This window comes from Lottia gigantea (assembly GCF_000327385.1).
Source record: "Lottia gigantea unplaced genomic scaffold LOTGIsca_157, whole genome shotgun sequence".
NCBI classification, from domain to species: Eukaryota; Metazoa; Mollusca; class Gastropoda; family Lottiidae; genus Lottia; species Lottia gigantea.
This window is the reverse complement of record NW_008707910.1, coordinates 435,020-451,377: the sequence shown is the minus strand read 5'-3', so window position 1 is coordinate 451,377 and position 16,358 is coordinate 435,020. Positions and strand designations below refer to the sequence as shown.

Here is a 16,358-nt window from a genome sequence, read left to right as displayed (position 1 = left end):
TTGTCCATTTTAAGGATAATAAATTTCATTCAATTATTACATGTCGTTTTCCATTTAAAATACAATATATTGTCATTGTTCGTCAATTCTCAATTCAATATAATTGTCCTTTCTAAATACAATATATTGTCATTGTTTGTTCATTCTAAGTACAATGTATTGTCATTGTTTGTTCATTCTAAGTACAATGTATTGTCATTGTTTGTTCATTCTAAGTCCAATATATTGTCATTGTTTGTTCATTCTAAGTCCAATATATTGTCATTGTTTGTTCATTCTAAGTCCAATATATTGTCATTGTTTGTTCATTCTTAGTCCAATATATTGTCATTGTTTGTCCATTTTAAGGATAATAAATTTTATTCAATTATTACATGTTGTTTTATTGACTGCCTGTTGTAGTACTGTACATATATTATCATCTTAAATCAAAAATAACTTAGCAAAGAAATCTTTTGTCATATGTGCTCTTCACTTCAAATCTTAGAAAAACTAAGCAATAATCAGTTTCTCTTACCTTTTTCCATTGGAATGTAACCTTTGGAGCACCTTCCGCTTTACAAATAAGTTGTCCAGTTAACCCTTTATTACTAGCTGCTTTAGAGAATTCTGGTGATTTATTGATGACTGGAGCATCTGAAACCAAAAAATAGCTTATAATAACCAAAACCATGTTCTATAATGACTTCATTTCAAGAACAATTTTTTTTTGTAAGTACCATGTAGAAGCATATTTACAAATGGTATAAGCTCATTGATTCTTGCTTTTCAAAAAGTTGTACAACTTTTTTATTTCGTCTGTATACATAAAAATCAATAAAAAATAAGTTCCCTCTAATAAGAACAAATCATAAAATTATGTGAAATCATTTTCTTATAAGTTGTTAAATCTTTCATCTTGCAATGTAAGAAAATATACTTTTTCTGTGCACCGATCTGTTACATAATCACACCCACCAGAAATCTAAGGATGCAGATGCATGAAATTTGTAAGAGTGAAACTATTCTACTTACATTTAACAGTGAGAGTGGCTGTTTTGGAAGCAGAAGACCCAATTCTGTTGTCTGCAGTACATTTAAATACACCACTATCAGATTTATTCAAATCATATACTGTTAGGTAACCTTTACCATTCTCATAGGTAACCTTTGTTTTAGACATGTCATAGTTCTGTCGGGACCATCTGACCATATTTGATATGATAGGGTTGGCGTCTGCTACACATTCAAAGAAAGCTGTACCACCTTCATCTTCCATGACTGTACCAGTTATTCTAGTGATTTTAGCTTTATCTGAAAAAATTCAAACATGAAAACTTTACTAATATCATAATGCCTAAACAATGACAACAACTTTGGTTCACAACTAGGGATCCTTTCTACCGACTGATCTTTGGCCAAACCTCTTGGAATTGATCTTTCCTGGATTATCGATACCAATATTCAGCTGGGTTGACTGGAGTTTTGAGTGAAGATGACTTATTCAAGGTCTAAGACTTTAAAACGCTGACCGAGATTAGAACCCACAACTGCCATTTGTTAACCGAGCAAATGGTATCTTGTAAAGAATCAACGCTCTTATTGACTATGCTATAGAAACTCTCTACCATATTCTACTAGTTTTTTTAATGGTCAGTGAACTAGAAGCTGAATTTTCCTTCTGAAAAGTGATACATGTGGATGGAAAAGGAAAATTTTTTAACCTACACTTAACATTGATGGTGAAATTGAAAGTAGTAGATCCTTCACTATTCTTAGCTTCCATTGTGTAGTTTCCTTTATCAACTTTCTTTACTTTCGTGATATTGAGGACACCCTGAGCTAGATTAAATCGTGATAGATCACCAGGTAAAGTAAGTTTAACACCATCACGATATAATGAGTATTCCACTGTATAGGGATTAGCACTGACTGTAAAGTTGAGACTTTTACTCTGATCATTAACAATATCAACTTGTTCTGGTATTCCTGTATTAAATACTGGTTTAACTGAAATAATAAAATATATCATAGTTTCTTTAGCTGGTTATCAGTTCACAAAAACATTTCCTTAATTAAAGATCTTAAAGAGGACCAAGAAGAGGGGAGTGTGAAATTATATAATCAATTCTTAGTTATAAAGACTGTCTGAATAGGATGCAGAGTTTACCAACATGCCTTCCTCTGGTTACTCTCCTAATACTTGAACTCATATATTTTACTTTAGAGTTTTCGGATAAAAGGCTGATGATCTCAAGGATGCTTTTCATCAGCTCCAACAAGCAGTACCAAATAAACATCATGTGCAATGTAAAATCTTTGATGAGAGATTACAAAATCAGTCACAAAGTTGAGTAAGGAGATCTATGAGAATTCTATTTTCAACAAGACCAAAGTACTGATATGGGACAAGATCAAGTTTTAATATTGTAAATATGACATGCTTCTAAAATTCCAGAAACTACTAAACTACTGTAGAACCAGACAAAAGTTTTCTCATTACACCCTTCTTCATATGTTTTGCAAGCTGCTTAACAGTACACATAAAAATTATATTATAATTTCCAAGATCAGAGCATACTTACACAATACATCCAATGTAATACCATCATTAACTGACTGACTAATAAGAGTATTGGTAGCACGACAACCATATACAGCCTGGTGATCTAACCATGTTGGTACTAAATCTAATACATTAACAGCAGACTTGCCACCAAACACATCATTTACTAGTCCTAAACTTCTACCAGCTATACGGCGGCCATCTTTAATCCAAACAATATCAGCATGAGGGTTGCTGGAAGCTGTTGTACAGGTTAGGTTCATGGTATTACCTGCCTTGATCACATCAGGTTTAGATACAATAGTCACTTGAGATGGAGGGACTGAAAACAAGAGAAGACTTTTCTAAAGGAACAGGTGTTGCAATTCTCCGGGTAAGAGGTGGCTCTAGAATATATGTAAATAGTCTAAAGAAGATAGGAGTTGTCATTTTAAGTTTCCAATGTGGATAATTCTGGACACATTTATTTAAAGGCTCAAATTTTGACAATGAGCTGTGAACACTATTACTGAATGGCTTAACTAAAGAATTCCTGTTTCTGAGACGAAATAATGTTTGTGATACTGTATGCTATGCTTATTGGGCTGTTTTGTCTTCCAAACAATTTGTCTATATTATAAAAGTAAAGATGCTTGTCATATTTCTATAAAATATTTTGTGAAAGTAATATTCAAAGACCTTATTATTTCAATATAATCAAAATTATATTATAATTTAGTTATTTTTTTCAACTGTAATCTAACAAGTTTTCTACCACAGTCCTGTTCTAATGATGTTATTTTTAGCCAATGAATCTGTACCATGTTAAACTCATTTCTTGATAATATAGATGAATTGTGGTATATAGCAAAACCCAAAGTAGAGCTTTTCACTTGAATCTTGAAAACTTTTGGCTCATTTTAGATCTACCTAAGCTTTGCCATGGGAAATGTCTAACTATTTTTATTAATATGAAACTAGGATACCATTTAAAATGAAAGTAAAACTGAAAATAGAAAAAACAGAGAAACTTACAATAAACAGTGAGTACCAGAGATTTTTCTAGAGGTGAACTAGTAGCTTCATTAGTAGCTGTACATTTATATCTAGCACCATTATCATTCTTCTTAGTTATTATAGAGAGTTGAGAGGACACAATATTACCAGTTACTTTATTCTCAGCTTCTAACTTAGTTGTTCCTAAAAACATAAACCATATCATAAAAATAAGACAAGAATTCCAAAATGACCACTTCAGGATGACATCCTATGTTCATGTCCCACCATGTTAATTACAAAATGCATGAGGAGAAGTCGCTAATCTTTTGGTCAAAGAGGAACTCTGATAAATGAATATGTCACCTTTCCTTATTTTTCCAGTTAACTCAGCTGTAATTGGGTACATATAATCTGGGAAAGTTCTTGGGAACCTAAGTTGTAAAGTAGGGTAGTTTCACATATCCTATGATGCTTACTTATCTAATTGCTTTCATAAGCTTACATTGAAGAAAATATCATAATTTCAATAAATCAACTGACCTTTGTACCAAGATAATGTAGCTACAGGATTACCACCAGCTGAAACACATCTCATTCTCTGGACCTGACCAGCTATAACTGGTGTACCAGGACTATACCCTGTTATTATAGGTGGATCAGGTGGATCTAAAAATAGAATTTACAAATCAGTAAAATATCCAACCAAATGCTGAATTAAAAATAAAGCTTTATCTAACTAGCATATCTGCAAAATTTAACTTAAAGAGGATTTCCACAGACCATTGAGATATTAAGCCACAGGAGAGCATATAATTGGTTTAGTCTTCAAAAGAATTACTTACATAAAACACTTAGTGTTATAGTTGTGGCCACAGTCTGACCTAATGCATTATTGGTAGCTTGACAAGTATAAATAACATTGTGATCTTGATTGGTTAGCTGTACTGTAACTGTTGAATGAGTAATAAATCCACCTTCTGGTGAATCATCAACTTTACTTGAGGCTACAGGTAGTGATTGACCTTTAGCAAACCATGTGATGACAGCTGCTGGATTACTATTGGATGATACACAGGTCAAGGTCACTGTTTCTCCAGCCTTGGCTAGTTTATCACCAGTGATGGTAACTTCTTTAGGTGGAACTGAAATATTGGAAAATATTTTTCATTAGCTGGCAGCTTGTTCATAGACTTTCTGAAAAGTTCATGCCATTATGGTTTCCCTAGACGACAACATTTTTTTTGGTTGGTCTACGAAAAGACCCGTGTTTGTTTAAATGCTGTTTCATCACAGTTTTGTCCAAAATTTTTCCAACTGCTAGCCAAAACAATATTGATTTGGGTATTACAGCTTTCCTAGTCTGGCTGATGTTATACCAATATGATACATACCAGTAGTTTAGGGAAGTTCATTTGCTAAATCAGGATGGATCTTTGTTACCAGTTAAAGCATAATTAGTTTTATACTTACAATGGACAGTGAGTCGGAACTCAGCTGTAATTGGTCGACTGGTGACCACATTAGACACATCACATCTATATACAGCATTGTTATCAGATGATTGGACAGTAAATGTATACTCATTGACAGCTTTGTTCCCATCACTGATATAGGAGAAATCAATCTGTTGATTATTACGATACCATACCACTTGGCCTAGAGGATTACCTCCCCTTGACGTACATCGTAACTGTAACGTATCATTTGTTTTAACAACTTGTCCATTGGTATATCCTGTTATTTCTGGTGCACCAGGAGGTTCTAGAAAATAGAAACAAATTAACATATTACAATGGATACACACATAGTGAGAGCGCTGCAAATTGAGAAGGGGCAATAGGCATTTTAAGGAAGGGGCGATATGGGAATAAACCAGCTGTGGCACCTGGTGGTCATTTGCAACCCCTGGAATAATAGTTTGTACCTTCATTTCATTTTTACAAAAATTCAAAACAAGATTTTTGTCCCAAAATATGTATTGCACCAAATCAATACTATTTCAAAATAAAAGACCCTTCAGACCCTCTATTACAATCCAGCACATATGCTGCAGCAACCCTAACAGTATTCCCCTTTATATGGTCTCAGTTCCTGGAGGTTGGAGCTGGCACTGTACATACAAAGCTTTACAATTTTTACATTGAAATAAATCAACTGAAATGAACAGGTGTAGAACAGTCCTTAATAACATAAAACTTATCAATTTTCACTTTTATTACCTTAAATTGGCAGAAGTCTTTTAAACTTTGAAAAGTTTATATTATAAAGTAATTTTCAAATAAAACTAAAACAATTATTCTCAAATAAACAGTTCCCATAAAATAATGATGCACAATTTGTATTACACAGCTTGTATTCAGATTTCTGAAAATTGTTCATTTTTGATTTGTACAAATTTATACATTATATATATATATATATATAATATAGTCATTGGGTGAGAGTAGAATGTGCCACACCCTTGGAACTGGATTTTGTTTTTCTATATAATATATTTTTGTGCAAGGTATTCACTACTTCAATTCTTAATTTAAAGGGACAGATGCACCATTTTGGGGGGTTGATTTTAGTTTTGAATATATGTAAATAGTCATCAGAAGTACTAGGAATGTACGATAATTGCATAATTGCTTCAAAAATACCTCAAACTAGGAATTTTACTCACTTTTTCTATATATATCACAAAGTATCTTAAATTGGCAAGTCGTCATTTTAACATTCAATCTCGGATAATACTGGACACGCATGGATTGAAGGCTCAAATTTCGACGATGAGCTGTGGACACTATTAGCTCAGCTAAAAACATTCCAGTTTCTTAGTAAAGTACCGGTATGATAAATAAATGGTGCATCTGTCCCTTTAATTTAATATAAAATCTACTATATAAATGAACAAACTGGATTGGCTTTAAAAAAAGATTGATATAACTTTATTAGAAAATGTAATTATTGTCCAGTAGACAGAAAATAGTTTTTTAAAACATAAGTATTGTGAAAGAGTTATAGAGATACACTTAATAGACATTATTATTACATACTGGATAACAGTGTCTGTCTATTTTAGACAGTTTTATAGATCTATATGATGGATCATTATGTCGTTTAAGCTTAACATAGTCTTTGGTATTTTCTGTAAAACATTTAGTCACTGGAATAACATCTTATATCAATATACCAAGAAATTCTACTTTTTTAAAATAACACTTAAAACATTTTGTCTTCACAAGACTGCTTGTATTTAAATTATTTAGTTAAAATACACAATAACCTATAACTTTATTCAAAGAAGCACCTTCACTATCTGTTCGACCATTCATATCTTAGTTTCAGAAACAGGAATTTTTTTAGCTTACATAATCATTAATAGTGTTCACAGCTCATTGTCAAAATTTGAGATTTCAAATCCATGTGTATCCATAATTATTCACGTTTGAAAGTTAAAAATTCAACTTGACTATGCCATATTATAGAGAACACATATTATATAGGAATAGACAGTGAAATTTCTAGTTTGAGGTTTATTTGAAGGAATTATGCGATTTTCGTGCGTTTAACAATTTAAGACTATTAAAGAACAATAAAGACCCAAATCAATCCCCGAAAATGCCAACTGTTCCCTTTTAACAAGTAGTTCAAATTACAGCTAAACAAAGTCATTAAAAATGATACAATTTGGAGATTTTGCCGTAATTTTATCTCATCAAATGAGGAATACTCATGCTTCAAAAAAACCTGTAGATTTGTGTTCAATAGGAGAAAGGATTATCCTAATCTTACTCAAAGTTCTCATTGTTTTAAAGCTACCATGTACAGCCACTTCTTTATTTTAAAGGGACAGATGTACCATTTCTATTACCAATCAACCATTTTTTAGCTTAGCCAATCAGCAATTGGGTTCACAGCTCACTGTCGAAATTTGAGCCTTCAAATAAATGTGTGTCAAAAATTATAAAGTTAAAAAAAATAGTTGTCTTTACTTTCCTATCTTTATAAAATTATATGAAAAGAATTTCCTAGTTTGAGAAATCTTTAAAGGAACTATGTGATTTTTGTACATGTCAAGTACTTTTGAGGACCATTTACATATATTCAAGACTCAAATCAACCCTCCAAAAATTGTGCATCTGTCCCTTTAATACATTACAATACAACAGGCAAGGTTAAAGTTCTACATTTTTAAACTACTAGTACACGAGTCTGTATAAAATGCACTGACATTTATCATTTATAAATATGCAAATCACTGACTCACAGAGAGAAGATGGACCACTTAATTTGCATTATGACCTTTCAAAGTAGTTGAAGGTCACTAAAGGTCACAGTCTAGCAGCCAATAATTGAATTAAATGACTGCATTACTAAAGGGACTAACAAGTGAAAATGTTAGAGTAATTTAGCAAGATGATAATGAAAAGGTACATATCTATTAATATAAATGGTAAAATGACTGTAATATAATTATGTAGTGATAATTTCATCATGAATTATACTTCAAAGGCAGAATGTGCCACCTTTGTAATAGCAGAAAACCAAATCCTTTTTCCTGTGTTCATCAATATATGGCTTTTTGTTGAAAGGACAGATGCGCCATTTTGGGGGTTGATTTGAGTCTTGAATACATAAATAGTTTTCAGAAGTAAGCTTACTAGAAATGTACAAAAATGGTATAATTCCTTTAAAATTACTTCTTTTCTTCTTTTCTTATTTCTATAGATGTCTTTCTATATATGGCAGTGTTTCAAAAAAAAGACGATTAGTCTTTTTAACTTTCAACGCGGATAATTCTGAACACACCTGGATTTGAAGACGGTGAGCTGTGAACACTTTTAAGTATTGGCCTAGCTAAAAAATTCTGGTTTCTGAGTTTAAGGTATGATTGGTAAAAAAAAATGTCCTTTAATACTGTAATAAGTGAAAAAGGTTTATTCTGTCCACTTTTCAAAAGTTTTGTCACTATAACTTTATTTCCAACTCTCCATTACTAATACAATTCCATTAACCTATTTTTACAGTTTAGTTGCTACTGAATTAAATGACATTTTAAACTAAAGCATTATTTATAATCATTAAAATGCTCAGCTGGATATTTTATTTAATGTTTTTCATTACTACGTTTGTCATAATGAATGAAACTGTGTTCTGTTGATTTTGGACCCAATAGTGTCAAAAGTTGTCATTATGTAAGTTTAATCCAACCATTCACTGTTAAAGGAACAATTGCGCCATTTTTTTGGCCAATCACACTTAAGTCTCAGAAAGGGGAATCTTTACCTCAGCCAATCAGTAATAGTGTTCACAGCTCACTGTGGAAATTTGAGCCTTCAAATCCATGTATGTTCAGAATTATCCGTGATTAAAAGTAAAATAGACGTGTCTTTTCTTGAGAAACAGCCATTTAGAAAAGACATCAATAGAAATATGAAAAGAAATTCCTACTAGTTTGAGGTATTTTTAAAGGAATTAAGCATTATTTCTAACATTTCTAGTATTCCTTAAGACTATTTACATACATTCAATACTCAACTCAACCCCCCACCCCCCTGTAAATGGCACCACTGTCCCTTTAACAGTGCTCTGACAATACAAGTTCATGTTAAACTATAAATATCACAGAAAAATTCACTTTTTTATGTTTTTACAATAATTCAAATTCTAAATTTAACAATTACACAGTATTTGACTGGTTCAACACATGTTGCCTGCATGTTTTTTTTAAATCATTGCTAGAAATTCTCAAACAGAAAATCATTTTGATTTCCAAATTGGCATTAATTACTGAAAAAAAGATCAATAATGCTGTGTTCCTTAAAAGTCATTGAAAGAATGGTTTAGAATTTCATGTATGATGTGGAATGCCAGGAACTGTGTAAACATGTACTGAAGTATAGTAAGTTTTACTGTGGAACTCTATGAGATCAATATAGTAGATAGTGGAATTCTACTTACTAAGAATACTAATTTGTACAGTAGTTTTTAATGGTCCACCAACAACTGCATCATTAGTAACCTGACAAGTATAATACGCATTATTCTCATCACTATTTCGTTCAGGCCTGATAGTTATAGTACTTTTAGCTGTTCTATACTTAGACTGTTGGTCACTCTCTTCGGTCACATAGTTAATAGATCTGGTGACTTGTTCACCATTCCGGTACCATGTGATATCGGCAGCAGGTCGAGCATTCCTTGCCACACAGGTTAATCTTAATAGGTCTCTGGAATCTGGTAATTCCACCACAGAACCATTAGTATAACCTAATATTTCTGGCATTTCAGGTGGCACTACAAGAGAAAGGTTAATAATAAGTAGAAATAATAATAACATGTCAAGTACCAGTATTGGTACCTAGCTTTTAATTTCTCTGGTGAAAGGTAAGGAATAGTGTTGAAAATGTGAATTTCTGACCATTTCTGAAATTTCATACATACTCTAGTACTTATGAGCTTATAAAGTTCTACTAATTCAGTTAGAATACTGTCTTCTTTCTTGTGTTAGCAAATCAAGTTTTAAAGGTTTTTTTTTTTAATGTGAATTGGAATATAATCTTTTAGATTGAAGTAGTAACCTTTTCTTTTAAAACATTTTCTATCAAACTGAGGGAAATTGTATTTCAAATAAAAAGTTATAACTTTATTCTTCTACAGTTTCTAATATTTTGATGTTAATCTTACAATTTACAGATGTAGAATCAGACATTAACAACAAAACAGAAGACAATGAGGCCCACAGAATTTAACAAATAAGAGCACAAAAAAAAGAAAATTCATAAAAAGCTCAAAACATCAGGAAGAAAATTACAAGCGCAGAAACATATATTTAAACTTTAAAAAAAAAAACTATATTTTGCAAGGATAACAATTTAGGTTCACAGTTAAGGATCCTTTGTACTAGCTGGTCCTTAACCAAACCTCTTGGCATTGATCTTTCTCGGATTATCTGGCCCCATTTACAGCTGGGTCAACTGGAATCATGTGTGAAAGAGGACTTATTTAAGGTCATCAGACAATCGCACGCCGATAGAGATTGGAACACAAGCAAAATGACGTCATGTAAAGAACCAACACTCTAAGCGAATGCACTATAGAAACTCTGATGCTGTCCATCTATGTTCTGCACGACAAGTTTTGTATATATTTAAAAAACCTTTCCAATTTTAAATTGGTAAATTCTAGCTATAAAACAAATGGTAAAAAAAACTTACCTAATATAGTAAGATAAGCACCATGTGATATAGGAGGGTTGCTTTGAGCTGGACCAACCTGACACTGATATTCAGCATCATCAATTATCATAGTATTAGTTATTAATAAATTAAAATCTCTTTCATTATTACCAATAATAGAGTACCGTCTAAATCCAGGGATGTCTCGGTCATAACCTGAAATATTACAAATTTCATTCATTTTAACAAGTCCTGTTGCTGTGTAAGGTAACAAACACCTTCTGATATCTTGTAGCAGTAAACTTATTCCTTTAATAATATTTCAAACTAGGAATTTTATTCTCTATTTCTATTTATGTCTTATCTATATACAGTATATCACTGAGTCATCATTTTAACATTCATATGCAGATAATTCTGGACACACACGGATCTGCAAGCTCAAATTTTGATGGCGAGCTGTTAGCACTATATCTGATAGGTTTAGCAAAAAAAATCCTGTTTCTGAGACTAAGGTAGGATTGATAAAAAAAAAATGGTGCATCTGTCCCTTTAAAATAGAATTATCCTCAACTTGAAATTGTTAAAGATTATGCAAGCACAAAAGTTAGCTGTTTAATTGATTTGATATGTTCATCTCCTCATGGCCACTTTAACATCTTTCCTAAAACTGGTTACTGATTCAGATTATTCAGTTCAATAACGAAATCCACTTTGACCTGAACTTCATTCAAATTGTTTTTGTTTTGGTTGATTTGTTAGAAACAGGCATCAATTAATGTCTTGAAATCCCCTTGAGTGATGCATTTTTTTCTGTGCCATGACATAAGCTTAGATCAGAATATCAATCCTTTTACTAGGCCTCTGAGGTAATTTTTTTTTTTGGTTGCAAAAAATCCTATCAGACAATCCTCTCGAACTATTCTGTCTGTTTTTGTTCGCCTAGTTTTTTATAAAAAACTTAATGACAGTAGTTGTCTAAATTTCTATCATGTTATCTAAATGCAATCTGTTTGTCTAAGAATTTAAGACAAATGAAACACAGGCCAGTCATCTAAAAGCTTTCAACCATTATAAAGTTCATCTTTAAAATCCTGCTTAATCGAAAATAATCAACAACAAGAAAATTTGACTTGTACAAAATGTCAACAGTCTCTTTCAAAGAAGAGAATTTCTTTTAATTGAACTTGATCAAAAAATACTTATTAAAAAAGACAAAATTGAGTTTTAAAAATGTCAACCATTCCTTTTGTAGAGTTTTTTAATGGAAAATTAAGATCAAGCAAATTGCAATTGATCCAAAAAAACAAGACAGAATTAAAGGAACTTAATCAATAAGTAGAGTTGGGTATCGATTACCAAATTGAGATCAAATAACAATGGCAGACAACCAACCACTAATCGATTAATAATCTCAATAATTCAATGAGAAACCCAGTAAATACTAAATTAAAAACATTTCTTAATTTCATGGGTAATTTTTGCAACATAGAAGTATATTCTTGCTTTGATCAGTCATTATAGTTTATTATGGATATATGTTATGTGCTGAAGGGAAACTATGTAGAAGAGATTACTACTTGTTAACGGGTGTATAACAAAAATATAACTTTGACATACAATCGATTATGAAATTTGACAATAGATAATTAAAATTATAAATTCCTAGCGACGATAATTTATCATTTCGATCATTTTACCCCTCCCTACCAATGAGACAATAACTTTGATCATATTAAATTCTTAGCTTTAAGCTCTTAAAGTCCAAAATTAACAGATTTTGAGCTTCAATAAGCTTATAATAAGTAAGCTTAATTGTGGTAAATGTCCTCGGCACTGCAGGGTATGCTCACCCTTTAAGAACACCTGTTGCAACCATACACCTGGATTTGTCAACAAGGAAATCAGAGAGTTCAAATGGCTAGAGATATTAATTTACTATACTAATCATATTAGTGAAAATTAGTACAAAATATCAAAAATGTCAACCGCCACATTAAATCTAAAAATATTGTAAGCTTATTTTTTTCCAATCAAAACTCAATCAAATAGCAATTGATCCAAGAAATAGGTTGAGATTAAAGTCAAAGTGTATAATAGAGACATGTTATATATGATCTATCAAGTTGAATACAAGTTAATTAGGTGTGATAAGTAATACACCAAATAGATTAAACACATTCAAATCTTATCATTTAATATAGGATATCACATTTTATTCTTCATACAAAAACATTACCAAGTTCATTGAAGGGACAGATGTACTAGAAATGTATGAATCTCATAATTCCTTCAAAAATATCTCAAACTATGTTCAAATTTCTTTTCCTATTTCTATAAATGTCTTTTCTATAACAGCATTGTCTCAAAAAGAAAAACTTTCAATCGAGGATAATTCTGGATTTGAATGCTCAAATTTCGATAGTGAACAGTGAACAATATTACTGATTGCCTCAGCTAAAAAATTCCCGTTTCTAAGACTAAGGTAGGATTGGTCAAAAAAACAGCAAATCTGTCCCTTTAAACTCATTCAAATCTTATCATTTTAACCAGGATATCACTTTCATCCTCCATGCAAAAACTTTATCGAGTTCATTAAATTCTCAAACTTTCTAGAGCAAAAAACTGACGAGAAATTTCCTTTTGTCGCCTTTTCTGACAAGTTGTTCGACCTTATTTGCTATTTAAATGTTATATGAAATATGAAATGTCATAAAAAGATCATGCACGTAATCCATCAATCAGAGTTAGTTAGCGTTTTGGCACGTAAAATACTAAAACAAATATAGACATTTCTTTTTCATTGAATATAAATCAATGGTTAGATGTATCCAAATTGAGATTTTTAATATAATTGTTAGAGGTAAATATGAAAGGCCCCTTCACGCTACTCATACTGCTTATTTTTCTCTTATTACTTTATATGTTTGGTATCAATTTTGAATAGGTTTGTAAATTAGCTTCATTTAAATAAAGGAGGCAGTTTTTCAGGTTGAGTTCAGGGGTCACCACTCACCATGGCTTCCTGGTTAAAAATACGTAATTTTGACAAATCCGAATGTGTGTGATTTCGGTTTTGATTGAAGTCGGTGGTGGGAGCTGCACATAATGAACAGCTCTGCCTGAGCAATAGTCACTGTATCCTCGTATGTGTTTTGACAGTCTAACCATATTAATAAGCCCGCTATACTTCGGTTTGTGGGTGTGGAAATGATATTGGTGGTATTTATATCTGACCAATCAGATAATGGTTTAGGTTGAACAGTTAGGTCATATAAACAAAATACATTTTGGTTTTGATTTTTTGTCAGCTTCAATTTTTCACCAAAATTCCTAATTCATTTAATGACACTCTGTATTAGTTATGTTTACGTTCACTAACAAAGCATTCATAATGAATGATTTGATTGGCTGAGATTTCCCTCGAAAGATTTCAGGTCCCATTTTGATTGGACAATATTTAGTTATGAATACCAAATTTCCTCACTTGTATGATGAATGGGGGTGTGGTTGAGCACAATGAAGACAGAGTGTGCTGTCTTTTATAAAGCTTATAAGTCAAGGATTTCTTTCCTTCAGTTACTGCAGACAAAAAAGACACCAACAAGATGAGCTACTATACCTATATGTAGCAAACTGAGTGTGAAAGAGCCTTTAGCTAAAGAAATGAAGTAATATTTACCTAAGGCAAACCCATCTTTTGTCCATTGTATAGACCCTCTTCTATTTGACACAGAACATTTTAACTCAGCTGATTGGCCCTGTATCACTGATAAATTCCGTGGTAAAATACTGAAACTCTGTTGGCCCCAAACTGAAAAATAAACATCATTAAATTAGCATTAATATAATAAAATCACTGTATAATTATAACAGTAGACTGAAAATGGAAACAGTAAGTGAAAAGTGAAATTTGAGAAGAAAAAAATCTATTAGATTGATCTTTAACAAACAGTGAACACAATAGGCTACTGTAGTCTATAGTCAAAAACTAGTTTAAAAGCTCATATAGAAGTAGGCCTGTAAGATGGTTTATATTCAAATATAAGCTTGTACAAAATTTTTTATTTGATTTTTAGACTACCGGTAATTTAATTCAAAATGTCTTAGGGTATTTTATTTCAGATATAGGGCACTATTGTATTGTATTTTATTGTATTGTATTTTATTGTATTGTATTGTATTGTATTGTATTGTATTGTATTGTATTGTATTGTATTGTATTGTATTGTATTGTATTGTATTGTATTGTATTGTATTGTATTGTATTGTATTGTATTGTATTGTAAGGCATTGTATGGCATTGTATTATTTAATATTTCTCATCTTAATTTACAGCAACAGGGGTCTTATCAAAAACAAGATCCAGATTTTATGAAATAAAGAAATCTGATTGGATTTTTTAACTCAATTTAAAATCGATTGTAGTGATTGACCAATCAGATGTATTTAACACATGAATCATCTTCTGTCACTTTAAGATGCAAATATACACAAACAAAATTTAGTTTTTTTTAGTTTTAATGAACAAAGCTTAAGCTTATTTCTGAAATATTTTGAAATTTTAAAATTTGGACACAAAATACCAGTTACTTTTTTTTTAACAATTTTCTATAAAACCAGGTTCTGGTTAAATTATACCAAATAAAATAACTGCTTTATAAAATAAGAAAAGAGATTTTCAAAACTTTTTTTTCAATTTGTAACATTCCAATTTTTAATCAGACATCTGTGGTTCTTGGAATTCCCATAAAAGCATTTAATGATGATATATATGGACCTTTAAGAAGGTGAAGAACCACAGATATCTTATCCGATTGAAAATTAGTGACCTCTTTACACCAAAAAATCTCAATTTCAAATAAAATGAACATTCTCAAAAATATAGAGATTTAGAAGCTGATAAAATAACTAGCTACTTCTCAGGGTATGCTGATAGAGGGTGGACTTCACGCAACAATGAGTGATCGTGTCGCTGATCAAAAACGCTGTGACAATTCCCCCAAAATTAGAGTTATTTTTTCTGACAGCTGTCAAAAATAAATATCAGGGACTATATCATCATATTCATATCAAATCAATTGTGTATATTGGGAATTGTCTTCAATAAATTTAACATCTGATTTTCATTTCAAATTCAGACTAACATTGATTTAAAGGGACAGTGCGCCATTTTGCAGAGTTGATTTGGGTCTTGAATATATGTAAATAGTCTTCAGAAGTACCGAGTACCAGAAATTCCTCCAAAAATATTTTGGAATTTCTTTTCCTATTTCTATAGACATTTTTTCTATGGCAGTGAATCAATAAAAGACAATTCGTCCTTTTAACTTTCAAACGCAGATAATTCTGGACACACATGGATTTGAAGGCTCAAATTTTGACATTTAGCCGTGAACACTATAACTGATTGGCTTGGCTACAAAATTCCAGTTTCTTAGACTAAGGAATGATTGTTAAAAAAAATTGCCGACTGTCCCTTTAAACTTAGATAAATAAGCTCTAAATAGTTGTTAGAAATTATTCCTACATTTGTAGTTCACAGTTGGTTTTCATAATATAAACAAGTCAGGCCCTACTGGAGTTTCAAAACACAGTACAATAGTAATTTACAGTACTATAAGCTACAGGTTTGGTTGCCAAATTTGGCACCATTTGTAAAAAAAATGTCT

The 16,358-nt window shown here is 31.4% G+C and overlaps 1 protein-coding gene across 1 annotated transcript; it reads right to left on the bottom strand.

Annotated features, from left to right (window-relative positions):
• Positions 1–10,696: 10,696 nt before the first annotated feature.
• LOTGIDRAFT_141159 (hypothetical protein) lies at positions 10,697–14,492 on the bottom strand (the record flags this gene model as incomplete). Its single annotated transcript, XM_009050869.1, has 2 exons — positions 10,697–10,902; positions 14,369–14,492. Coding segments are annotated over 2 exons (330 nt in total), but the record flags the coding sequence as incomplete, so codon positions are not given.
• Positions 14,493–16,358: the final 1,866 nt, after the last annotated feature.